General features: G+C 43.9%; 1 protein-coding gene across 2 annotated transcripts in view; it reads right to left on the minus strand.

Annotated features, from left to right (window-relative positions):
* Positions 1–8,631: 8,631 nt before the first annotated feature.
* LOC147195560 (glycogen debranching enzyme-like) overlaps positions 8,632–27,692 on the minus strand; it is an 85,136-nt gene continuing 66,075 nt past the window's right edge. For both annotated transcript variants that reach the window (XM_086128442.1, XM_086128443.1), the window contains exons 28-35: positions 25,025–25,136; positions 18,776–18,911; positions 17,387–17,499; positions 13,513–13,724; positions 13,319–13,416; positions 12,638–12,725; positions 12,194–12,327; positions 8,632–10,595 (exon numbers count right to left, since the gene is read on the minus strand). In XM_086128442.1, the coding sequence (XP_085984568.1) occupies positions 10,478–10,595; positions 12,194–12,327; positions 12,638–12,725; positions 13,319–13,416; positions 13,513–13,724; positions 17,387–17,499; positions 18,776–18,911; positions 25,025–25,136 (1,011 nt within the window). In that variant the 3' untranslated portion in view covers positions 8,632–10,477. The remainder of the gene's footprint in view (positions 10,596–12,193; positions 12,328–12,637; positions 12,726–13,318; positions 13,417–13,512; positions 13,725–17,386; positions 17,500–18,775; positions 18,912–25,024; positions 25,137–27,692) is intronic.

Raw genomic sequence — 27,692 nt, forward strand, 5'->3', positions numbered from 1 at the left:
CACCCTTTTTCGACTGAGGACCATGGTTTCAGATTTGGAGGTGCTGATTTTCATCCCAACCGCTTCACACTCGGCTGCGAAACGCTCCAGTGAGAGTTGGAGAGCCCTGTTTGAAGGAGCCAACAGCACCACATCATCTGCAAAAAGCAGGGATGCAATACTGAGGCCACCAAAACGGACCCCCTCAACGCTTCGGCTGCGTCTAGAAATTCTGTCCATAAAGATTATGAACAGAATCGGCGACAAAGGGCAGCCTTGGCGGAGTCCTACCCTCACTGGAAACGATTCCGACTTACTGCCGGCAATGCGAACCAAACTCTGACATCGGTGGTATAGTGACCGAATAGCCCGTATCAGGGGGTTCGGTACCCCATACCCACGAAGCACCCCCCACAGAACTCCCCGAGGGACACGGTCAAACGCCTTCTCCAAGTCCACAAAACACATGTAGACTGGTTGGGCGAATTCCCACATACCCTCGAGGACCCTGCTAAGGGTGTAGAGCTGGTCCACTGTTCCACGGCCGGGACGAAAACCACACTGCTCCTCCTCAATCTGAGGCTCGACCTCCTGACGGACCCTCCTCTCCAGCACCCCTGAATAGACCTTACCAGGGAGGCTGAGGAGTGTGATCCCTCTGTAGTTGGAACACACCCTCCGGTCCCCCTTTTTAAAAAGAGGGACTACCACCCCGGTCTGCCAATCCAGAGGCACTCTCCCCGTTGACCACGCGATGTTGCAGAGGCGTGTCAACCAGGACAGCCCCACAACATCCAGAGCCTTGAGGAACTCCGGGCGGATCTCATCCACCCCTGGGGCCTTGCCACCAAGGAGCTTTTTAACCACATCGGTGACTTCAACCACAGAGATAGGAGAGCCCACCTCAGGGTCCTCAGACTCTGCTTCCTCCAAGGAAGACGTGTTGGTGGAGTTGAGGAGGTCTTCGAAGTACTCTGCCCACTGGTTAACAACGTCCCGAGTCGAAGTCAGCAGTGCCCCATCCCCACTGTACACAGTGTTAGTGGTGCACTGCTTCCCCCTCCTGAGACGTCGGATGGTGGACCAGAATTTCCTCGAAGCCGTCCGGAAGTCGGCTTCCATGGCCTCACCGAACTCTTCCCACGCTCGGGTTTTTGCCTCGGCGACCACCGAAGCTGCGTTCCGCTTAGCCAGTCGATACCCATCAGCTGCCTCTGGGGTCCCATAGGCCATAAAGACTCGATAGGACTCCTTCTTCAGCTTGACGGCATTCCTTACTGCTGGTGTCCACCAGCGAGTACGGGGGTTGCCGCCACGACAGGCACCAACCACCTTATGGCCACAACTCAGATTGGCCGCGTCAACAATAGAGGCACGGAACATGGTCCACTCGGACTCAATGTCCCCCGCCTCCCCCGGAACATGGGAAAAGCTCTGTCGGAGGTGGGAGTTGAAACTCCTTCTGACAGGGGATTCCGCCAGACGCTCCCAACAAACCCTCACAATACGTTTGGGTCTGCCAGGACGGACCGGCATCTTCCCCCACCATCGGAGCCTACTCACCACCAGGTGGTGATCAGTTGACAGCTCCGCCCCTCTCTTCACCCGAGTGTCCAAAACATGCGGCCGCAAATCCGATGATACAACCACAAGGTCGATCATCGAACTACGGCCCAGGGTGTCCTGGTGCCAAGTGCACATATGGACACCCTTATGTTTGAAGGCGGGTTACTAACGAAAACCAGGAAATAATATAACGAGACAACGAAAAACACTTGCAAAAAACGGCAAGGGAATCGATTCGATAAATACGATAATCTTAACAATGGGACGTTGAAGAATGTAAAGAACAGCAATAGTATACGAGTAGCGCTTTCTAAAATACATGGGCAACAGCAGTGGCGCGGCATGCAATACTGCGGCAATGAGTCGACCTCCGGAGCGCCTAGATGTAGCAGGTGCAATCACCGACATATAGGCAGCAGGTGTGCAGGCGGCAGAAATGAACGCCTACCACCTGCTGCCAAATACGGAACATGACAAATATATTTTTTGTGTTAATGTACACTGAACCCTAATCATCCTATCAGTCTCATTTTCACAAAAAATATTTAAAAAAATAAAATAAAGCAGGTAAATCTTTAACCTACGGTAGCGTGACCCACGTCACTGGAAGTTGTTAGCGCGCAGCAGTCTGCAATTGCAGCTTGTGATCAGAGCTGTTGCACTGTCTTTTATCGTCATTATTCTCATTCAGAGTTTGCTTTGTGTACAATTCACCGAGGGCACGGGCAAAGAATAGGAATCTAGAGGGCCCAGGGAAGCACTTTAAAACAGTATGTGTGAGCTACGATAGTTAACAGGCTGCAAAACTGGATCGCATGCCTCCGTGTCAGGCTGTTTCTCATCATGGCGTGTGTGTGCGTGTGTGTGTGTGCGCGGTAAGGGGCGATCCCGGGAGGCTGGTTGATGGAAAAGTCGATCTTCGGTCCGAAAAGTTTGGGCACCCCTGGTATACAGCTATTACAGCTAGAGGTGTCAAATTATCGCGTTAATTGTGAATAATTAATTACAGTCATCTTTAGTGCATTGTTTTTTAATCGCGTTAATCTAAATTTTAATCTCTAACTTAATTTTTTTCTGTAGATGGGTTGCCGTTTTATAATATCCCTTTTTATGTGTTGGCTTCCTGTGTTCAAGTTGTTGAGGGTGGGAATCAATGGTCAGTCACAGCCTAAAGCGGACATTGATTGGCTGTCATTTTGTTTGGGCTTGTTCAGCAGAAGATGATAGGCTCCCATTGGACTTGGGAGGGCAAGCTAAGCAGCGGTGAGGAGAGGAGAGGTGAGGTGAACATGGAGGGGCATGTGTGAGTTCTCGACCCAATAAATGGAAAATTTACATTCCAAAAATGCCAAGACGGCACTATTGATAAAGGTAGTGTCATGGATCTGTTTGTGACCAACAGGTGGCATTGTGGGGCTCCACCTGCAGCTGCACACCTGTTGGTCAATGTGTCATTAGTTGTCACTTTAAGAGACTTGATGCCCAACCACTCAGTGTCGGGTCATTGTTGCTGTCACTATTGTTGCTTTTTCTGTTGCTGATTCTGTTCTTGCTTGTCGGCAAAACATATGAGGGTTCAGGTAGTGATGGCGGGATGAAGCCTCATGAATGTATCGAGTCTTTTGGGCCAATTGCTTCGCCAAAAGGCTGCTCAATCGAGGCCCCATTTAATAGCTCATGTAGTAGTGCTGACATCTGCTGGTCATTTGATGTAACGCAGATGTTATGTGGTTAACAGGCAACAAACCAGTAAATCTGTGCACAAAATAATGGATGTTTTGACCATTAAATATTGTCCGTATATTTGTCAGTTGTATGTTCAGTTACTTGATGTGCTTGTGTAACTGGGACACACATTGGATAGAGGGAGATGGTGTATTTTATTGATTTTTGTGAAGGAATAAAATCATTTTGACTGTGTTGGGGCTCAGTCAATTACTTTTTTTGGATATGATTTCCCCTGCCTTTGAGAAAACCCCCTCGCAGTGTTGGGAGATAGCTGTTCGAAATGCTCCCAAACTATTGAAGTCCTTCGCTTTTTGGGTGGTTCCGGCTCCATTCTCAAGCAGTCGAAGTAGCGCAGCAATGATCCAAGACTCACGTCAGACGGTCATGCGGGGGACTCTTCCTGGGTTTTCCGCGCCTATTTAAGGAGTGCGAATCACGATGTGAGTCAGTCACGTGATCGCTGAAAACGGGGCCACATTTACCTTCGGTCACGTGATACGAGTAAAAAACGAGACAGGCCTCGATACGGGCTCCATTTAACCACGCCCCCTTTGTGCGGGGCATGACTCGCGACTCCAGTCAACAAAGCAACTGTGAAAAGGTAAGCGAATGGCTGTATACCTGAGGTTCACCTGGGTGTATCGGGAACTTAATTCTCATGCTTGGCACGATAATGCCGCAGCATGGAGGAGGTGCTTCTGTTGGTAAATGATAATTCTGTATCCACTTTTAATAAAATATGTGAAAAGTAAACTTAGAGTTACCTTGAAATTAATATGAATTAGAATGGAACAAAACGTCAAAAATCTGAGAGGCACTTGGTGAGACAAGGAGATTTGAATAAATACCTTACTCCGAAAGGAGATCAAAATGGTCCTTCACGGCTGACACTTTGCGTTTCCCCTGGAGCTGCTCCATAATATGCATGTACTTCCACAAGCAAGGGTGAGGTTTGCATCGCGTCGTCAGCAGGCACACTTCCTTATTAACATATTTTGGCGTGTTTTTGCGGCGTTGATGCCCCCTGAACTGCGTCGACACAGTTCATGCATCGGTCACATGATTGTCTTAAAACAGTACGTGCACCGACGCGGGGATTACTCTGTGAGCTCGACACATGCGTCGACGCATCGGTGTTGCGGGACCGATCACTAATTAATACATTTTGTCAAGTTCACACTGCTCATCCTTTCTGCCTGCTTTTTGGGGCCCTCCACCACCACCGCTCGTGACAGAATGACCCGACCATCAAAAGGAGACCGCAGAAATAAAGGACTGGTCCCAGTTCCACACTGTGCCACCACGTCAGGCCGTCCCATGTTCCCAGTCACGTCGAGCCACATCCACGGTAGGCCGAGCCCCGTCCACGTCCAGCCGAGCCACGTCCACATGCCCGTTTGAATTGAGTCACGGCCATGTCCACGTTGCGCCAAGCCACATCCACATCAGGCCGAGAACCGTCCATGTCAGGCCGTCCCATGTTCCCCTTCACGTCGAGCCCCGTCCACGTTAAGCCGTCCCATGTTCCCAGTCTGGTCGAGCCCTGTCCACGGCAGGCCGAGCTCCGTCCACGTTGAGCCAAGACACGTCCACGTGCCCGTTTGAACTGTGTCACGTCGACGTCAGGCCGAGCCCCGTCCACGTCAGGCCGAGCCCAATGGAGCCCAGCCACCATTGGGTGACTGTTTGAGACTTCTGGGATCAATCCCTTGAGGGAGGGGTACTGTCATGGATCTGTTTGTGACCAAGAGGTTACCTACAGCTGCACACCTGTTGGTCATTGTGTCATTACTTGTCACTTTAAAAGACTTGATGCCCGACCACTCAGTGTCGGGTCATTGTTGCTGTCACTATTGTTGCTTTTTCTGTTGCTGATTCTTTTCTTGTTCGTGTTTTGTTTCTGCCATGGGCTTTTGTTTGTACTTTGGATTATTGTTGTTTTCCAGAACTTTCTTTGTTATGGATTTAGTTTTCTCAGTGCTTTGATGAATACATTTTGTCAAGTTCACACTGCTCCTCGCTCCTGCCTGTTTTTTGGGGTCCTCCACCACCACCGCTTGTGACAGGTAGTGTTGTGCCTAATTTGGCTTACCACAGAAGCAGCTCAGGTTTAGCCTACCACATCAATGCAAAGCACCTAGTCGCGAGCGCAGCCACAGCTAACGTTAGCACCAAAAGCAAAAGAGCGAGCCATAGCAAAGCTCTTTGGCAAACTCGAGGAGAACACCCCGTGGACGAGGCATTAAGTCAGCATCGCTCCTGTGTCCTCTGTAGCCTATGAGAAGTGATTGATGTTTATTTCAGTACTTTATTTTGTAATGATGAACAGTGTTATTTTCTGAAGTGCTAACTTACAGCACTGTGATTCAAGGGTCTGTTTGATTCATTTTTTTTATTATCTGAAGCAAGTTCAGGACTTGTATTGCTCAGAAAAGTGTTCTTACTGTTTTTGATATGTTAACCTAAGCACTTTTTATGGACCTAGTTTTTTATTTTAATTTTATTTTGTAATTATTTGGAGATTTACAGAACCCCCCCACCCCCCATTGATATTCCCCCTGGTGGTCGAAACTAAAGGTTGCAGGTGTGACTTGGGACTAGTCTCAAATACAACAGAAGGTAAATGGCTAGGCTGGCATCTGTTCAAGTCTGTTTAAAAACAAAATACAGTCAAACCTCGGTTTTCGTCCATAATCATTTCCAGAAGGCTGTTCGAAAACAGAAACCACACCCTTTTTAAAATAAAAATGTTTATTGAACACGTCTGCTCACAATGGAAAGCAACACAAGGAAGCGTCACTTCCTCGTGTAAGGAAGGCGAGAGGAGTCAAATGGTGCATTCAAGTGCGCTTAGTTCGAGAACCGAAATTTGTTCTTCACCCGAGGCAGAAAAAATCAAAATATTTGGTCGAAAACCGAATTGGTCGAGAACCAAGACGTTCGAAAACCGAGGTTTGACTGTACTTTATAATGCCACTTTTTGTGATGTCTCAATAATGTGATTTGCATCAATAATGTCATGAATTTAAAATTAAAATAGTTGTTTTCTGAGCAATTTCTAGATGAGGTTAAAATATAGGTTAATTAGATCAATTAATTACAGATCATACAGTAAAACTCCTCTACAACGAAATCATGTTTGCAGCGAAAAATTTTTCACAACAGGAGACTTTTCACTGCAGCAAATTTGATCTCAGACGTAAACACGAACACACACAAAAAACATGTGTGTACTTTTTATTGTTATTCCAATAGTGCATAAGTATGAGGATACACTTATTTAACACTTCATATAGCCAGCGTAGAAAGAAAAAAAGGGGAAGAAATTGCGACATTTACGATCAGCATTTACTTTCACTTACATCAATTTCTTGCATAATGTCTTTTATTTTGCTTCCTCCATCTTTCATTTTCTGTCATCTGTCTTCAAGTGTTAAAGCTTTTATTTTCTTAACTCCTTGGTATGCAAAGGTCCGTTTTGTTGCCATTTTAGCAATGCAACTTTCGTGCTGCGTCTGTGATAGAGAAATCTATGAACAAAATTGTATCATTTTTAAAGTTTCGGTTAATTTGGGCATGTCTGGACATACTCAGCAGTCTGAAACAAATACTTCCTGTACTTCCTACTATGCATGTGTGGTGGTTGCTGTTGCCGTTTCCGAATGAAGCAGTAGCGGTCACTGTGGCATGCTGAGGTTGGATTAGACTTTTGCGGGAAGACTTGTTTTCATTGTAGTGAATCTCGTTGCGAGGCAAGAGCAGAGAAAAATATTTCGTATAACGGAACAGGGGGACTTTCCGTTGAAGGGGGGAGCAGAAAAGTGGGAATGGATTTCATGCATGAAAAAATTTTCACACTAGGGGGTACAGTAAATATTCCCATCCCCGGAATTCTATGGAAAGGAATATGCTTCACCCGGAATAAAAACCTATGCATTAACATTTTGACTACGATATTACATGTTACCGGAACTTGCGTAAGCGGAAATTCCACTACCCGTAACCCGGATGGAGGTGTAATGCCGCGGGAGCTTAAATACACGCAACGCCCACCCGATGCAACGGAAAAGACAACGCTGAAACAAGTTTTCACTTCGCGTTTTTCGATCATCAGATTCTAAACGACGACGTGCAAGTGAGTTTTTATTGCTGTGCGTTTTACTGTAATTGTGACTGATTTTAACTTTAGTCACTTACGTCCTGTAGAACGCGGCACTAGCTTAAAAGCAGCACCCACTCGACACGACCGAAGAAACGTGTTCGCTTCGCTGTTTTCATTCATCAGATTCGAAACGAAGACGTGTAAGCGACTTTTTATTGGCGTGCGTTTTACTGTAATTGCGAAAGATTTTAACCTTACTCACTTACGTCGTGTAGATCATCGCATCGAAACGTAGAAGAACTGTAACAACTGGAGCGGGGGGAGTGAAATGCATCCGTTTGAGCGAGGCTGGACACAAAGTTAAAAAGATCCAGCAGACACTTGGAGTCGGAAAGACGCAAATCTACGAAACTTTAAACGACAAGGCATCAATTCAACTCCTGATGACAAGCCACCATCCAGCAAGGAAGCAATGCAAATGGCAACAAAAATCCTTGAGTGTGCACAAGAATTACCAGACATCGGTGATCAACAGTTACTTGCAACTAGCAAGAAAACTGTATGACACGCAGGCAAACATTGTCATAAACCAAAGAATGCATCCAACAAAACAATCCAAAATACATATTTTTTTCCCAAGACAGAAAAAACAACAACATTAAAATACTGTACGTATTTTACTGTGATTTTTTTTTGGATACACCTGTATTGCAGTTTTTGTTATATAAACAGTTTTTGGACAGTATATTTTTGTATTTTATTGATTGTGTTGTTACACGTGCATTTTGTCAACATACTTGCAGGTTCATAAAGGACATGTACCATGCTCATTTCCCAAATGAGGAATTTCTGTTATCAGGACAAATTGGACAGCGCAAACACGAGTCCGTACTAGAGAATATTTACTGTATTTTTGCCCATGTATGTTTCATTGTCAAGAAGTTTCACTGTAATTAATTAATCTCACAATATTTTTAATCTCCTGACAGCACTAATTACACCTGTCCAAATTCACCACGCACACGCAGAGGCTACATGGGGAGAAGCATTTTTTGAGGGCTTCGAAAGACCTGGCCTGCGAATTGTCCTTCGGAGGATCCGGCCTGTGGATTTGGACACAGCCATTCCTTGGTTAAAAAGGGTGGGGCTGTCAGAATTCTGGACGGGAGAATATGAGTAGATGAAAAGTATGCAGTGGCCAGCATGTTTCAATACATTTCCTGGAATTATGTGAATGGAAAATAGGTACAAGGGCAGCATTTATAAATTTTTTAATGCATTATTGAATACAGTACAGGTAAATTTAGGTGACTTTTTCATTAGGTTGTGTGAGCATAAAAGCTGCTACAAATGGCTAGTAGTACAGTTAAAAGTAACAGAGCGAAAGTGAATTTTGACAAGGACAACAATGGACCAAGGACTAATGAGGACATCTGATCTAAATGTGTGAACACAAATTTGACGGATGATTCACTTGCAGTAGGGAATTTGTTTGATTTACTTTTTATCATATACACACCTGTATGGTATAAAGCAATTAGGGCCAGGGTAATGTTGCCCTATATTAAGATATTCTGCATTCATTGTCCGCCGTTATGTGAATGCTCTATTTTTGTCTTTGTGCATGCATATTTATTTACTTTTGCTTTCCTGTTCTTTCTGCTACCTCTGGCTTCCTCCGTCAAAAAAATTTATATAAGTGACTATTAGCCTGGCAGTCTGACTGTGCCTCAGCTCTCTCACTCACCACTCTTTCTGTGGTTCTCCCATCTCAGTGAGGCAAAATGAAGAGGCTCAGGAGAGTGTGACCACTCTCCTGAGACAGCACACAGGATCAATGGCTTCCTTCCGTTTAGCTATTTATTCGATTTAAGCCTGTAACTTATTGGGGCCGCAGAGGTTGGTGAGTGAGCGCGGGCTGAATGTAGATTTTTTTGGTCAGCGTTCGTTCAAGGTCGCAAACAGTCGCAAAGGCGTTCGTCAGACAATTGGCAATAGTTTTAATGGTCGCAAACAGTTTTTCTTGTTGTAGACATTTTAACATGTTAAATTTCTTTGCGACAAGAAAAAATGCTTGCAACCTTTTGCAATGGTTTGCAACCTTCTAGGAACCCTGATGAAAAAACACTACATGCGCAAATGCGCAGCTCAGTGAGATATGAATGAAGCCGGTCAAATGAAGCCAGATCATTACTTTCATCGTGTAAAACGTTCATTAAATTGTTCCTGGATGAACTCGTTTTTGGCAATACGTGGTCGAAGCCTTTCAAGCTCACTTAGCTTGCTTAGCTTAACTTGCTAACTACTAATAAATGAGACGCACTTGTTGCAACACATGGCTCGACAGACATCAAGTCTGAGTGTAAAGTGTTGTGATCATTGTGTCGAAAAACGTTGATATTCCATCAATGACCAAAATTTGTATTCACACATAATTAGATAAGTGTTGACCGACAATGCGAACTAAAACTTGGTCAGTTAACAGTCAGGTTAATCATCGGACCCACCACACATGAAAAAGAAGCACACTACCTGATATAAAGTCATGAGACCCCGGTTTAGAATCACTGCCGGTAATGCACAATAAGAATTCTTATGTACTGTTGAATGATTAAAGCAACCGTAAACAGCACTTGTGTTCAAAATTGTCATGAACACAGAATGGACTTGGCGATTATTTTTTTTAAATATCCAGAACGATAATCGTTCTGGATATGTTTTAGAATCAGGTGATTTCTGTAAAATAATACAGACATTCCGTAAAATTTGGCAGCTCTGTATACAATGACAACAAACACTTTCTATTCTGTTCTGTTATATTAAGTTTCTATTTCTCACTGACGATGGCATATGAATGTTCACACAGAAATGGTGGCATTATATGTTCAGAAAATTAGATGCATGGCAACTTTTTTGCCATGTTCTGGGACAGTGGCAACTGTTTTCAATTAAAATGGGAAGAGGCAGTGATCTGGGGTGGCTCAGGCCTTTCAGATGTTAGATAGGGATTATTTGGATTAAACAGCCAAAACAATTTAACAGACTCCTTTCAACTGTAGCACAGAGTAAAAGAGATGTTGGAAATGGCCTTGCAGAAGTTTTCTAGAAGTCATACAGTACTTCCAGCAGAGAAGCCAAAGACCATGCTTGAGTCTCACAGCTAAACGGGCAGTGCTGGCCATTCCCGTTCGTTAACTCTGGCAAACCTTTCCATGGAGACCTAAAACAGATGTAGACAAAGGTTTATGGAAATGAAAAATTCCTCACTGATTACTTATAATGTTCTTCATGATGTGTTTTCCATCAACATGCCCACAACAGGGTTTCTGCAGGTATCAGCAAATATAATTGGATTTATTTTAAAGCCGTTTTTAATGCAATTTAAAAACAATTTAACTCATTTAATGCCAAAACATAAAATGATTCATTTTTTAATTAAATAAATAAATTAATTATTAATTAAATAAAGGGCTTTGCGCAGCTCCTCAGTAAGTATCAAGGCTTTGGGAATTATTTCAGTATGATAAATCACCACTATATAGCAAGAGTACTATATTTTCACGACCATTCGGCGCACCATATTGTTGGGCGCAGTCTCAGTCACGGGTGCTATTTCTGTATTTGACACATACACAAAACGCACTGTATTATTGGGCGCAGACAGGCATGGTAAAACATACGCCATCTTAAACATACGGCATGCTAGGGGCGTGCCTTTAGCGTCCTCTTACACGCCCACCCTTCACTCATTGGCGGACTTCCGCATGCCTGTCGCCTTTTCTTTGTATAAACAGCGTGTCGGCCAGAAGTGCTGTCAGTCAGGCTTTGGAACTCGGCGCATACACGAGACGCTCCGCGTTATAAGGCGTCCTGTCCATTATGGAGAAAATTCCGGCTTTTAATGGCGCCTTATAGTCGTGAAAATACGGTAGCTTTGATCAGATCTTGTCCATACACCAAGTGAGTGTGTGTGCATTCAGTACAGCGATCCCACATGTGAAGCGAGGTGGCGTGCGAAAGCAGTGTGGTGGTGAAAACATGGATAAAGTTCAACGTTCATGCACAGTTGAATGCCTTCGGTGCAGTGTTTTTGTTGCAATACAGTTATTTTGAAATTCAAGTGCATTTTTTGTGTTGGTTATGTTATTTAGTAGGAAAACATTGTTGAGATATTTGAGGTATCAATAATGCAAAAAAAAAATTGCATCAAAGTGAAAGGATGCATTTCAAGCAGACCTTTCAAAAAAGCTCTTTTCTCACGATTGTTCTTGGAAGTGTAATCATGAAATTTACAATGTTCAACTGCTGTTTACTAAAGAATGGTAAAAGGTAGAAATGTACATACAGGGGCGTAGTTGCCATTGGGGATTTTGGGAAAATGTCTCCGTTTTCCCGAACAGCCAGTCTATTTCTAGACCGGTCAGGGCGCATCACGGCCACCATATGTTCCCCAAAACCCCCACTAATAATAAAATATTCATATCATGAAAATAACTTGTATTTCATTTTAAAATGCTTCTGGACGATGTATTCACCATTTAAGGCCTTAATTTTTGTAAAATCAATTAATGCTTTTTAATGACCTGCGGAAACCCTGCACAATAAGCTATGGAAATGCATATTCGAAATATAATTGGATAGGATTGGATAAACTTTATTGTCAAATGTACTGTATGTGTAACATACAGCACAGATGAAATTTCTTCCCTCTCAACATAAAACACTGTGCCATATTAAAATTATAATGATATAACGTCAGGATGAAATGAGAAAAAAGGTGAGAGCATCGTTTTCATGTAGAATACATAACATTCATACCTCTCCAGATGAGTGTAATGTCGTGAAAGAACATTTTTGACCACGGTCACCGTCTTGGTATACGTTTTTTCACCAAGCATTTTGGCAAAGTGCAGTTTAGCACGCAAGAAGTATCCAACAGGCCAAAGCCACTCCTGGACAAACATAAGAGGTGGAAATAGCAGTTGATCTTATTGACTAGACCAGGGGCGATCCAATATACAGCCTGCGGGCCAAAACCGGCCCGCTAAGGGGTTCAATCTGGTCTGCAGGATGAATTTAAAAGTTAAAACTATGCTCATTTAGAAAATTTATTAAATTCATTGTTTTGTATAATCATTAAAACATTTTTAATTGACTACAAAAAAAACCCAACTTTATTCATGCAACTTCTAGTTTTAAACAATGGCTGTCATTGTCCTTCACTATCACTACCAATTATCAAACTCAAATAGATGTTCTCACCGGTCCTTGATGGTAGTTGAAGCCCTTTGCTACATTATAGTTGTCATTGTCCAGTGCATTGTCATACACACCGCAGTAGACCATATCACTGCAAATATATAAATGCTGCATCAGGAAGCAGAATTAAAAATCCAATCACACTATAAACAAAACAGGACCTGTTTACATTTTAAAGGACAGTATTTTTTTCCGTTATATTTTTAATGTTGATCTGTCATAGTTTGGTAGACAGTAGTGGGTGCATCAGTGAACCTCTGTTATTCGCCGAAGACGGACCTAGATGTCCGTCATCGTCAGTCATCATTATTTCAGGGCGGTCTAGTCCGTGATGGCATTATTCTTATTTTTAACGCGCTTCCAGTACTCCAGTGCTTTCCGAGTCCAACTTTGAAATTTTAACAATGAGGTAAGGCACTTGTCTCTCGCAGCTATTTTTATCCGAAATTGTCAGACACAGGCCGGACTACTCCAACTGTCATGCTGCTGCATTTTTGGCTGGACAAAATTAAAACGTTTGCCCCGTTACGGCTGCATGTATGTGACACCGTGACAAGGAGCTTCGGGGAAGGTGATCGCAACGTGACCTTGTCAGGGGCACCGGCGAACGCTATTGATTGTTTTGATCTCCGTTTAAGATACATTTCCACATGTTGGTATTCAGAATTGAGAAATCTGTCTTACTCAGGGTCAAGGGTTTTCATTCCAAGGGGTCCGAGTAATTTCTCCTCAGCCATTTCAAGAGCCGTCCAGGCCCTTTCCACTGTAAAAAGTTCTGGAGCCTGTCATTTAAAAAATAAAAAATACATAAAAGGTACATCAGCATGTAATACAGAACTTACAAACATATTATTCCAATGGTAGTTGTGCTAACTTACCACAACCATGGCAATCGTAAAGTTTGGTCTCAGTTGGTAGTCACACCAGGGGCTTGAGGCTCCATAACTGTCCTTATAGATACCTTTTTTGTGTACAAGGTCAGAATGCTTCTCATTAGGGTCCAATGGCTCACCGGACACCCAGAAACATGGCTCATAGGACTGCTGGATCTGTTCATTCCATTGGACGTATGAGATAAACACCTCTTCACCTGCAACACAATGCAACGGAATCTGAAATTTAGTTATAACATGAATGGCATGTGCCGATGTATTTCCATCGGGAACGTGGTGGATAGTGGTAAGCACATCTGCCTCACAGTCGAGAGGTTGTCGTTTCAAAACTTGCATGTCGCGGGATCTCATGTGTCCGAGTTTGTATGCTCTCCCCGTTGTTGTGTGGAATCTCTAATATTGTAATGTTAAGATATTTTCATCATTTAGAAACAATATTTTATATTTACTTGGGTTGGCTTTGTGAGATGTCAATATTTTATTTTACATCTGATGATCTGAAATATTTAAGTGTGATAAAATATGGGGGAAAATAATCTGAAATCAGGAAAGGTGTTGTTCGTCATCGACAGCCACTCACTCATATGCTATATGCATACATTTTGAGGAGAATCCTTAGCCGCATTATAATCTTAACTCATTCAGCGCCAGCCATTTTCAGCTTCTTCTTGACCCTATCACGTGGGAAAAAAAATGTAAAATATATAGAGAAGTGGGGCAGCAGGGTGGTCGACTGGTTAGCAGGTCGGCCTCACAGTGCAGAAGTGCAAGGTTTGATTCCGGTTCTGGCCTTCCTCTGTGGAGTTTGCATGTTCTTCCCTTGCCTGCGTGGGTTTTTTCCGGGTATTCTGGTTTGCTCACACATTCCAAAAACATGCATGGCAGGGTAATGGAACACACTATACTGTCCCTAGGTGTGAGTGTGAGTGCAGATGGTTGTTTGTCTCTGTGTGCCCTGTGATTGGCTGGCAACCATTTCAGGGTGTAAACTGCCTACTGCCCAAAGACAGCAGCGATAGGCCCCAGCACGCCAGTGACCCTTGTGAGGATTAGAAAATGGATGGATGGATAAAGAAGTACCATACCTGGGATTGAATGCCTGGATTCTTAAAAAAAAAAAAAAATCCCACAAAAAACGCCCTTGGCATTGAATGAGTTAATAGGTAACTTTATTTGACCCTCTCTAAAGTTTTAGATGAATGTCCAAATGTTCAGTGTTTCAGTACGTTTTGCACAACTTCTGAGGAGCTAAAAGACAAAATTCATAAAAGGTGTTTGATGCATGCAGGGCCGCCCCTCACAGATTGTAGAACATGCACTGGGCGTAGGGCCACATTCTCCGTGGGTGGCCACATTTTACACAAAGGGATGTGGATACACAAAAGGCAAGCAGATATGCGCATCTATAGCGCATTAGCGCACCCGGAAAGTGGCAAAATTAGAACTATTTGCTTTATGGAAGAGCAAATAGTCAAGCAGAAGTAAATCAACACTGAAACAGACATGACGTGGCACGGAACACAAGTTGAGAAATGACTTTGCATCGAAGTCAATCACTGACTGCAGAAAAAGCGGTAATCTCTCAGTGATAATTTTACAGTTTACCGGCAGCGAGTCCCAGGGACTCGCTGATCAGAAAAGTATGAGTGCCATTATGGATTGAGAGAGTCCCAAATTTCGAATTCTGAAAGGGTCTACTTATTCAATTGCATATGATAATAACACAAACAACAATATATACTGTACATACAATGACAAACAAATGCTGCAAAAATTTCAATAATTCAGGAGCAGGCCTGAGGATTTCGGAAATTCATGGTAACCGTTTTTCGGTTCCGTTGGATTACCCAATGGAAAACCACGATAACAAATGTTGGGTTCCGTAAACGTTCATCATGGGAACCCATTTTTCTATTTTGACTGATATTCATAATCAAGAATTCCGAAACTCAAAAGTATAATGTTTCAAGGGTCAATGTTTGAAAACTATGCATTAACAACGAACATTACATCAGCAGCTGTGTACTCCAGGTTTATTCCAAAAAATAAATGGATCAAAAACTGGTGTACTCATGTGGCATCATCAGAGTATTTTTTCCAATCTCACACTGCAAAGATTAATTGACTGGTAATCATTAATAATACAGGTAAGTATTGATGTGGCTTGACATCCTCTTCCCAAGACGATGCATGTGTAATCTACGATCAATTTGACGAAAGAATTTAACACACGTCATCATTAGTTCTACCAACAGTTAACATTAGCATTACTACACCTTGTGACGAATGTTTTATTCATAAAGTTACCATGCTACAACCAGTAAATTATAGAATAACCAATACCGTTTCATAATATTTTTCACAGCGATTACCTTACAAATCTAATGACCAATTTGCCTCGTAATCGTGCCTCGCGTCGTATTTCGCTCTCGCGTTCTGTGCATACGTCACAGGTGAGTTTAGTGATACGCCCTTTGGACGATTCATACGAAAAATCAGACTGGCATTCCCATTTCTTAAATATCGTAATTAGTAGACCGTGGTGAGTTTTTTTCGCCGCCATCTCAAACTTTCATCCGCGCGATTCCTCAGTTTGCGGACTAAAATAACAACCCGCATGCGCACATAACGTCATCTGTTGTGTCCCCCCCAACACTGAAAACAAAACAAAACGAAAGTAAATTAGAAGAAACACACTCACACACCATACCACATCACAAACACACATACAGGCGCAGTGAAATCGCGTGGATCACACAGTCAATTCAAGTGCGGTGACTTTTATAATTAAACTATTTTTCGGTACCGTAAAAATGACGCCACGGAAACGACACGCTACCGGTAACGATTGTTACTGTGAAATCCTCAGGCTTGCCGTAGTTTTTTTTGTTTGTTTGTTTGTTTTGACGGAGAAATTTCCTTGCGTCCCAAAAACGCACATTGTTCGGAACTGTGCGTCCCGTGGGAAAATTATGCGTCTAGGACGTGGGACGCAGAGGTAACGAGATGGCTGAATCTCTAAACATTCTCTGAGTACTACTATGATTACCACTCCCACTAATACTACATAAATTAATTTAATACCTTCAAATTCACAATAATCATAAAAATTAATTAAATCAACCATGATTTTAAACTATGTATTATCAGTATTCATTATTCCAAACATGAGAAAGCATTCAGCAAACATAACTGGAATCGAGCAAAAGGACTCCAAATCCCAATGGCCAAACCCGGAAGTGAACTGCCGACATTATTGACTCCAGCTGTAACGCAAATTACTTGGTTCAAACAAACATTGTAGTGCGACCGCATAAACGTGACGACTGTGCAAAAATAACTAAATGAGACACCACTGTTACAGAAAGGCTTTACACGCTATTTAAACTGCCGATCGCGAACGCAACAAACCGTGATTGAAACTAACTGTGATGCCGCTCTTTATACGTTGCGCTAACTGTTACCTGTCAGTGGCAAACCCGCCGCCCCTCTTAAAGCGCCAGAGTTAATCCATCAATATGGGTTTCCTTGGATGGAATTTATTCGATTCCTTCGGGATTTTTGCGGTCCTTATACAAGGGTTTCGAGGCTTTAATCCCTCATTGTGTCCGAGGACCGGCAATCCGAGGGAGGCCAAGACCAAGGACTTGACTCCGAGGCCAAGGCCGAGGACCAAGGACCGCCCCTCGGTCCTCGAGCCGGTCCTCGAGGCCAAGGACCGGCTCGAGGAACACATCTCTGATGACTGCAGACAAATCATGATCATGTTGTTCTTGTAGAAATCATCAAAAAAAATAAAAACAATGAAACAAAATGGGGTTACAAATCTAAATGTTTATCTCTAATGTGTGCTTGATACCATTTCTGTGAACTTTCGCTCCATCATAAGGAAACAGCCCTTTGCCATGCAGCTCCACAATCCAGCGGATGGCTGACTTACTGAGACCAATTATCTCCACAGCTGCTCCATCTCTGCAGAGAGAATTTCACATTGCATCGCAGTTTACATTAGTAATCATGAAAGATTTTGGGGCAATTTTCAATTTTAAAAAATGGGAGAAAGGAAACTGAGGTGTTTTTTTAAATGCTTAACTTTAATATGCAACCATCGTCTTCTGATCAGGACTCTATTTGGGTCACTCCAGAAGTCATACTTTTGTTTTCTTTTGATGCAAGCTATCCCTTGATTTATTTCTGTCTTTTGGGTTAGTGGTCCTATGGCTTCACCCATCATCTGTTAAACTTCAGTTGACAGTAATTGACACAGCAAATAGAGAGTGACCCATCAGGGCAGGGGGTCGGCAACACGCGGCTCTCGAGCCGCATGCGGCTCTTTAGCACCCACCAGTAGCTCCCTAGAGCTTTTTCAAAAATGTTTGAAAATGGAAAAAGATGGGAGGGAAATATATTTTGTTTTAACATGGTTTCTGCCAGAGGACAAACATGACACAAACATTATTAATGTTTTCCAATTCTGTAAAAATGTGACATTTAATAAATATTAACATTTCATCAACGAATATTTGCGTCATAGCCTGCAACACACGTTTCTATTAGCAGGGCGGGATGTCAGTCAGGGGGCTGTTATCAAAAAACAAAAACAAAAAAACAGCTGCCTTTCACGTACAATTCACCGAGGGTACTTGCTAAGAATGGGAATCTGGGCGACCAAGAGAAGCATTTTTAAACGGTACACGTGAGCTACGATAGTTAGCACGCTGCGATTGTGCGACCCGTGCTTCGTTCATTTTAGCGGACGTTACTGCTGTTGCTCATTAGGGCATGCGTGTGTAATTGTGTGCGGTCGCGGGTCGATCGCGGGAGGTTGGTTGTTCGAAAAGTAGATCTTCCGTCAAAAAGGTTTGGACACCCCTCCTCTACAGGATGAACTGCAGGTGAAAAAAAATGTTTAATCATGAATGCCCATTGTGTATTTGTGGCCAACTTAGTCATGTTGATAGCAGGCTAATATAGCTAATATAGATACATATAGCATGTGTTGCCTGCATTATAAGGCTTTTTATTTTTTGCGGCTCCAGACATATTTGTTTATTTTGGTCCAATATGGCTGTTTCAACATTTTGGGTTGCCGACCCCTGCACGAGGGCAACAGTTTCGTCATCTTTCAGAATAGTTTTTTTTCGAGAATTACATGCCAACATTAACGCACATCGATAAAGAGAAAAAGGTGGTCTGACACCCACCTATTTTAGCAAATTGATGTGTGATCAGTATTTCTCTGTGTTACCTGGGAGTAGCCGGTATGCCTTTGTTTCTTGCTCTCTCACTCTCTCCCATTTTATCCATCCAGGTACCACAGTTAAAGCGGTTTCCTCCATGGACAAAGCCTGTTGCAGGATCGACGTTAATAACCACATTGAACCCTGGAAGGAAAAAGAACACATTGAGATGAGGCGGCAAATGGTCGCCTCAATACAGTGATCTTTTGAATACCTTCTTGTGTTTTTCTACTTTCTGTGTTTTTGGCAGGCCTATGGCAATTACTGTATGTGCACATTGGTCGACCTGTCAGAGAGTGAATTTTTACTTCTTTCCTTTGCTTTTAAATGTCTTTGAATCTTTTGGTTGCAAATGTGCTTCAATTATGTCAGCGTTCATTCTTCTAATAAGCTACTTTTGTTTTCTTTGCTCCGTTTGTTAATGCTTTTAGATGTTGTGTGAAACACGATGTACTGAAGCCACGATAAAGGAAGCGCAATATAGCGAGGATCATTCTATTTTCTTTCAGTGTGTTGAAATGTCAATGTAATTTTAATAATATGAATTCATAATTGCATTGAATAGCAATTTTGGTAAGAAACTTCTGTATTCTCTGCCTTGCTTCTGAATGTCGTTGACTGTTCTGTTTGCAAATGCTTTTTGGTGTTGTGTCTTTGATTGTGTGAAGCACAAAAAAAGAGTTGCCTTGTGTATGAAATGTGCTCTATAATTAAGACTGCCTTGCCTTTCAGACAATGTCTCTACTCTGTGTGCACAATTATTAGACGAGTATTTTGACCATATCATTTTTATGCATATTTTCCAACTCCAAGCTGTATAAACTTTTCAAAATACTCAATTGCCTAATAATTGTGTTGTGTTATGTTTTGTATTCATTTTTCAAAAATGTTTTTATCCTCACTCTTTCTCTCTTTTTAGTATGTGCTCCTGCTTTCTGTGCCACAGACAAAACAGCTACTTTTAAGGTTTTAAATATACCGTATTTTCCGCACTAGGGCACACCAAAAAATCTTCCATTTTCTTAAAAGCTCACCGAGCGCCTTAAAATCCGGTGCGTCTTGTGTATGGTCATTACGGTAATACGTCGACCCCAAGATGGCTCCTTGCTGGAGACATGCTTACAATGTTATAACTTGCTGTTGGTTCAGTGAACTGTGTCGCTGCTTTATGAAATAGGTTTTTGTTGCGGCTCTGAAAAAAGGAGAGCTGTGGTGTTGTTTTTTTAAAACAGTCTCAATAAATGCAGGTACGTCTTTGTCCGTGCCTTCTCTTCTTCTGTTCGACTCTAGACCGCCTCCGAAAAACGTAAACTAACGAGCTACCGAGCGACGGCGAACGGCGAGAGATAGCACCAGCTAGCGAGCTAGTGAGCTACCGAGCGACGGCGAACGGTGAGAGAGAGCACCAGCTAGTGAGCTACCGAGCAATGGCGAATCGGCGAGAGAGAGCACCAGCTAGTGAGCTACCGAGTGACGGCGAACGCCGAGAGAGAGCACGAAACCAGCTCGCTTAGCGGTGGAAGCCAAACAACCTGCTGCTAGCCAAACAATCTGCTGCAAGCTAAACCTGCTGCTAGGCCAACCACCCGCTGCCAGCCAAACCACCCGCTGCTAGCCAAACCACCCGCTGCTAGACCTACACCACACTCTACGCACGCCTCCTCTTGCCTCTCCGTCCGGCTGCAGCAGCTGCATCCGCCTTGCTGAGAAGATTGCTGAACTGGAGCAGAGAGTCTCCACACTCTACCATATCCGTGATGCTGAGCTGCAGATGGACAACCAGAGTCTCCATCTTTCACCGACACAGCTGCTGCCGCCAAACCTGCTTCTCCCGCAGTTGACAAGGCCACCACTCCCGATCCCGCACCTGAAGACTCCCTGCCACTCGCCAATCCAGATGACACCTGGACACGACTGGGTGCCTAGCCCAGGTCGATGTCCAGCTCCACTCTCCACGAGCCTGTGTCCAGGTCCCTGGTTCAGCGCAGCGGGAAAGACACATATCCCAACCACCCCCCGCAGTCCAATATCCAGCTGAGAAACACCTTTGACATCCTCAATCTCCGCGACTTCCCTCCTCTTGCTGGAGTGCCGACAACTTCTCCACCGTCCACCACACAGTCCAAAATGAAACCCTCCCCTCAGATCCCTTCTTCAGAAAATCCTGTCCACCCCTTCTCCTCCATTGCTCACCGCCGCTCTATCCCTCAGTTCACTCCGGCCCCGCAGCGCGCTGTCCCTCGTCTCCTCCCGCGCACTTCCCCCTCCACTTCACTGCCACTGACTAAACTTTCGCCAAGATCCACTCTCCCTTCAAGAGATAATATTTTCAAATGTCAAATACCAATCTCCGCCCACTCCCCCAATCCTCACTGTCACCCACACATCACAAAATCCTCAAACTGGCTCTATTTAACACCCTCTCACTCTACAACAAAGCACTCGTCTGACACGAATTCATAACTGACAATAACCTGGACTTCCCCTTTATCACCGAAACCTAGCACAAACACCTGGACTACTTCTTACTCAACCAAGCCACCCCACTTGGTTACACCTAGATCGACAAGCCCCGCCTCACTAGCCGAGGTGGTGTGGTGGCATCAGTGCATAAAACTGAGTTTAAAATCAGCACTATATCCACCTCAACCACTGAGTCTTTTGAACATATCACCTTCAAATTCCCTGGTCCCTCCCCCGGTCATTCCTGTCATTTACCGTCCCCCGAAATTCAACCCATTTCTCAGACTTCTCCGATTTTGTCACACAGCTCTCACCTGTCTGACCTTTCACTCTGCTCCTTGCCGACTTTAACTTCCATATCGACAACACCAACTGCAAACATGACTCTGAATTTCTTGACCTTTTGGACTGCCTTAACTTCACTCAACATGTCAACTTCCCCACCCACACCCACACTCTGGACGTGGTCTGTTCCACCGGTCTCACCATTGAAAAACTCTCCAGCACCAACCTCAACATCTCCGATCACCTGGCTATCACTCTGGACCTCCACCTCCCTACACCCCTTCCCAAGGAAAAGTGCACCATATTATTCAGAAACCTCAAATCCATCTCCCCAACTGACTTTTCTACCTCTGTCCTCAACCACCTGTCCATACTACCTCCTCCACTGTCCCATGACCCCACTGTTCTCACCAACTACTACAACTGCACTCTCTCCTCCTGTCTCAATCAACTCACCCCCATCAAAATCAAATCTGTCTCCTACACTCGCTCAGCCCCCTGGGACACCCCAGAACTCCGCAAACTTAAAACCCGAAAACGCCAGCTAGAAAGACTATAAAAAATCTGGTTTAACTGTTCATCTCCTCGCATACACCGATCACCTTCAGTTATACAAGAACGCACTCAACTCCAGCCGTTCCACCTACTACTCCAAACTTATCCACACCGACTCCAACAACCAAAAGGCCCTCTTCTCCACCGTCAACAAACTCCTCAAACCCAGCGACAATATTTCAACCTCTTTCACCGTTGACAAATGCAATTCATTCCTATCCTACTTTCAATCCAAAATCGACATCCTCTACAGTTCACTCACCACCTCACCCGTCCCCTCTCCCTTCCTACCAGCATCCATCACTCCAACTACTTCACCTCTCTCTGAATTCACACCTGTCTCCATAGCCGAACTCACCGATATCATCTCAACAATGAATTTCTCCACCTGCACACTGGATCCCATCCCATCTTCCTTCGTCAAGCATTGCTTTCCCACCATCTCCCACCTCGTCATGAACATTGTCAACTCCTCCCTCAACTTTGCCTATGTCCCCTCCTCACTCAAACTGGCTGCTGTAACCCCCATCATCAAAAAACCCGGACTCAACCCTGACATCATGAGCAACTTTCGACCCATCTCCAACCTCCCCTTTCTGTCCAAAGTCATAAAACGTGCCGTCGCATCTCAAATTAAAACCTACCTAGACAATAACCAACTTTTTGAACAATTACAATCTGAATTCCGCACACAACACAGCACTGAAACAGCCCTCCTCAAAATCACCAATGACCTCCTCCTCGCCTCTGACTCCGGCGTACTCTCCATCCTCATCCTTCTTGACCTTACAGCTGCCTTCGACACCATCAACCACTCCGTCCTACTCTCTCGCCTGCAATCCCTAAACATCACCAAAAAAGTCCTCACCTGGCTTCACTCATATCTCACAGAGAGGAAACAATTCATACATATCAACAACTGCTCTTCCTACCCCACTGTGCCAAGGTGACCCCCAGGGTTCTGTGCTTGGTCTTCTTCTCTTCATTCTCTACCTTCTACCCCTCGGCCAAATCATTCGTCATCATGGTCTCCAGTTCCACTGCTATGCTGATAACGTCCAATTGTACATATCCACCAAATCATTTACCCCAACAACCCACTCCACCCTGGCTAACTGTCTTTCAGATATCAAATCCTGGATGCAAACAAACTTTCTCACTCTTAACTGCACTAAATCTCAACTGCTAATAATCGGTCCTCGGTCCCTCACCAAAACAGCCTCCAACTTTAACCTCACTATTGACAACTACACCCTGTTCCCCTCCTCTCACTGTCGCAACCTCTGTGTCCTTTTTGATAACAACCTCTCTTTCGACCAACACATCAACCCAAATCACCAAAACTACTTTCTTCCACGTCAAAAACATTTCTCGTCTCCGCCCTTCACTTTCTTTCAACGCTACTCAAACCCTCATCCACGCCTTCATCACCTCCCGCTTTGACTACTGCAACAGCATCCTCTACTGTACAATCTCCAAACTTCTCAATAAACTACAGTACATCCAGAATGCCGCCGCCCGCCTACTCACCCACACCCGTACTCGTGATCACATCACCCCCCGTCCTTAAAAACCTCCCCGTTCCCCAGCGTATTCAATTTAAACTACTCCTACTCACCTATAAAACCCTTCACAATCAGGCCCCCTCCTACCTTTCCGACCTTCTTTACCAATACACTCCTTCCCGCAACTTCCGCTCCTCAAACACAAACCTCCTCGCCATCCCTGTGACCAAGCTCAAAACCTGGGGGGACCGAGCCTTCTCTGTCACCGCCCCCACCCTCTGGAACACTCTACCACAACACATCCGCAACTGTACTGACCTCCAATCCTTCAAATCATCTCTTAAAACTCATCTGTTCCGCAATGCTTTTAACACCTTTTAATCTCTTTTACCCATATTTGCTTTTTTGTTTATCTAAATGTGCTTTTGTAAATTATGCTTTAAGTGCACATTTTTATCCTGTGTTTTAAGCTCTTGTAAAGTGTCTTTGAGTATGATGAAAAGTGCTTTCAAATAAAATGTATTATAATTATTATTATTATAATTACTTCAATGAAACTACAAAAATGGAAAATAATACCTCAAAACTGAAAAGCAAGCGAGGATATCACAAAATAAATTGTATAGCGCCCCCTACAGAATTTATATTGTGATTTAATCATTTGTGAAGACACATCAAAGGAATAAATAACGACTACTGACATCTGACCGTTCCATTGGATCTATGATCAAGGAAATGCCAATGCATTTTTCGGAGAAGGTCATGAACGCCTCTCGAGTTGAACGGAAGAAGAGAAGGCACGGAGACAGACAAAGACACACCTGTATTTGTTGAAAAAAGGAGAGCTGTGGTTTTATTTTATTTTTTAAACACAGACTTTAGGTTTTCACAGTCTCAACAAATACAGTACAGGTAGTGTACGTCTTTGTCCGTCTCCGTGCCTTCTCTTCTTCCGTTACACTCGAGAGGCATTCATGGCCGCCTTCGAAAAACGTAAATTAATGATTACTTCAATAAAACTACGAAGAAAATCAAGCGAGGAAATCACAAAATAAATTCTGTAGGGGGGATATATAATTTATTTTGTGATTTCCTCGCTTGATTTTCTGTTTTGATGCATTATTTTAGTAGTTCATTTAAGTACAGAATAGTTAATTTATGTTTTTCAGAGGCGGTCATGAACGCCTCTCGAATTGAACGGACGCCTCTCGAGTTGAATGGAAGGAGCGTAGCACCATCTAAGGGACGCATTGTAGATTGCATCTTATAGTGCGATGCGTCCAATGTATGAAAAAAAAATACTAAATAGCTATTCTTTGAAGGTGCGCCTCATAATCCAGTGTGCCTTTTAGTGCGGAAAATACGGTATTCATATTTTAAACTAGAGATTTCATGAAAATATTGCCAGACTTATGAAGTGTGGCTAATAAATACACTTGATGCACACACCTTCGTCTCTCATGTTCATATCTATCTTGGGTCCAGCATTTCTCTCTCTAAAGGAAATTCCCTCGAGGTGGCGCTGCAGAATCTCTTGGATCACATCATAAAGAGGCTGCTCCTGTACGAAAAACACTGTATATCTCAATACATCATTCAACATGATATAATTTTTGGGTAACATATTTTCACAACCAAAGGGCGCACCTAAAAGTCTTACATTTTCTCCAAAATGGACAGGGGGACTGATGATGTGTCTCGTCTATGCACCGAGTTCCAAAATCTGTGAATGCTCTTGGTGAATGCGACTTCAATGAGTTTTCCGCTTGACTGACTGATGTTGCGCCGACACTTTGTTATATAGAGGAAAGGCGGACGTAACTGAGGACAGCAAGCGGACGATAAAGTGCGAAGCCTGATCATGAAAGAGGACTCTAAAGGCACGTTCCCAGTAAGTGTATCTAGTATACAGCACGTGCATTGTGCAAAACTACATTCCAAAAATGGCACCTACGAACACACGCTTAAGAAGCACAGTTTAATATGCAAGATATCAGTTACGCAGAGGACCATGGGAATCAAGCAGCTGGGAGAGAATTCACGATCAACTCATCCATCTTTCTTTCTCGAGTCACTACGTATCATCAGATGGTTCCAGTGCATTGTTGGATGCATTGTCTGGCATTCGGGGTGAGATTGGCTAGGTCCTCTTGGGTGCAAGATGTCGGGAGGAGTGGACAGACAAGGAGATATTGCATGGTCTGATCCTCTCCACACTGACAAGAGATGTCGCCAGTCTCATTAAAGTCCCACGTTATCAGATTTGTTTTACATCGGCCGACAGCAGTTCTCAGGCGATTACGGCAAGACCAGAGTGGCCATGCTTCACTGGCACGAGATGGAAGAGATTCGCATGGCCTGGTAAAAGACACTGTGTGGGGCTTGGGTAAGATGTTCTGTCCACAGAGCGACACAGTGCTTTTCCGGATTTCTGTCCAGAGCCTCTACAGAGTGCAGGAAGCTATGCCTTGATTTTAACCTTTTTGTTGTTGGCTCATGATTGTAGAGTTGGTGGCAGGTGTCAGTTTCTTGTCTCAGCTTTTCTTTCTGGGATGCAACTGTCCTCCGGATGCTTGGTGGAGCAATCCCACTGAGTAGGTATAGGTCATCGACCTTTGTGGGCTTCAATAACCAGTGACAGCACGGCAAGCAGAGTGTAGCACTGTATCAACCTTGGTGGCATGGGCTGATCTGCACCAGACCGGTGATGCGTACTCCGCTGCAGAGAAGCATAAAGCCAATGCTGTTGTACGTACTATCTTGGCATCAGCACCCCTTTGTGTTGGCAGGCTTCCTGAGAATGCTGTTCCTTGATGCCACTTTAGCTTTGGTCTTTATGATGTGTTCCTTGTAGGTGAGAGACCTGTCAAGTGTCACCCCTAGGTAGACTGGATATGAGGTGTGCTGCAGCCTCTTCCCGTACCAGCTGATCTGTAGCTTGCGATCGGCTTCCCTGTTTTTTAGATGAAACGCACAAATTTGTGCTTTGTCCGGGTTTGCCCTTAGGTGGTTGACGGAATAGTAAGGGATGAGCAGGTCCAGTGCATTCGAAAGGGAGACTTCAACTGCTTCAAAGGTACTCTTCTGGGAGGCAATACACAAAACATCCGCATAGAGGAAACGTCTTGTGTCTGGTTGGGTAGGTTGATCATTAGTGTAGATGTTGAACAACAGGGGGGCGAGCATACTACCTTGAGGGAGTCCGTTCTTCTGTGTCCCCAATCTACTCGAACTACCATTGAGGTCTACAAAGAATCTGCGATTTGATAGCATATTGCAGATCAGCTGGGTGAACCTGACATCTGACGTCATCTCATACAGTTTCCTGGTTAGTATGCGGTGGTTGACTGTGTCATACGCTGCAGATAGATCAACAAATGCAGTACCTGTGATTTTCTTCTTCTCAAAACCATCCTCGATGAACTGGGTTAGATTCAGCAATTGGCTTGTGCATGACTTCCCAGGTCTGAAGCCTGTTTGCTCTGGAATAAGGAAGTCATCAACGAACGGAGCTATGCGATTCATGAGGATACGTTCAAACAGCTTGTACATGTGGTAGAGCAACGATATTGGTCTGTAGGTCTTTGGGATGGCAGGATTTTTTCCAGGTTTCATTAGGGCTGACTCTTGATTTTCTCCACATCTTTGGGATCTTGTTGGAGGCGACAGACTGAGAAGTCATCTGCGTGTGCCTGATCCAAAGTGCTTGATCTACTCCACAAGGATATCATCAAGACCCACAGCTTTGTTGTTCTTCATGGACTTCATTGCAGATTCTAGTTCGTCCATGGTGAAAGGTCTTGTGAAATCTGGAGAGTAATCTGAGAGCGCATCAGACACTTGAGGAAGTTTGGCCCTTTGAGTACGTTGTAGAGGATGACCCCGACTATTCAGCAGGAGTTGGTGGGCAACCTGGTCAGCGGTGACTTGCGGCCTTGGTTGTGACTTGGTGTTGTCGTTTCCCAGGATACGAATAGTCTTCCAGGCTTTCCTACTACTATGGGTCATATCAGTTGATTCAATTAGCTCTTGCCACTTCTTCCATCTTTCTTCTGTGATGGAATTTGCTCGTGTTTCGCCAAGCTCGATGGTGTCAACACTAAAGGGGCCGTTATCA

The sequence above is a fragment of the Hippocampus guttulatus genome, chromosome 14 (genome assembly GCF_054856545.1).
Source record: "Hippocampus guttulatus isolate MCC_2025c chromosome 14, RoL_Hgut_1.0, whole genome shotgun sequence".
Classification (NCBI taxonomy): domain Eukaryota; kingdom Metazoa; phylum Chordata; class Actinopteri; order Syngnathiformes; family Syngnathidae; genus Hippocampus; species Hippocampus guttulatus.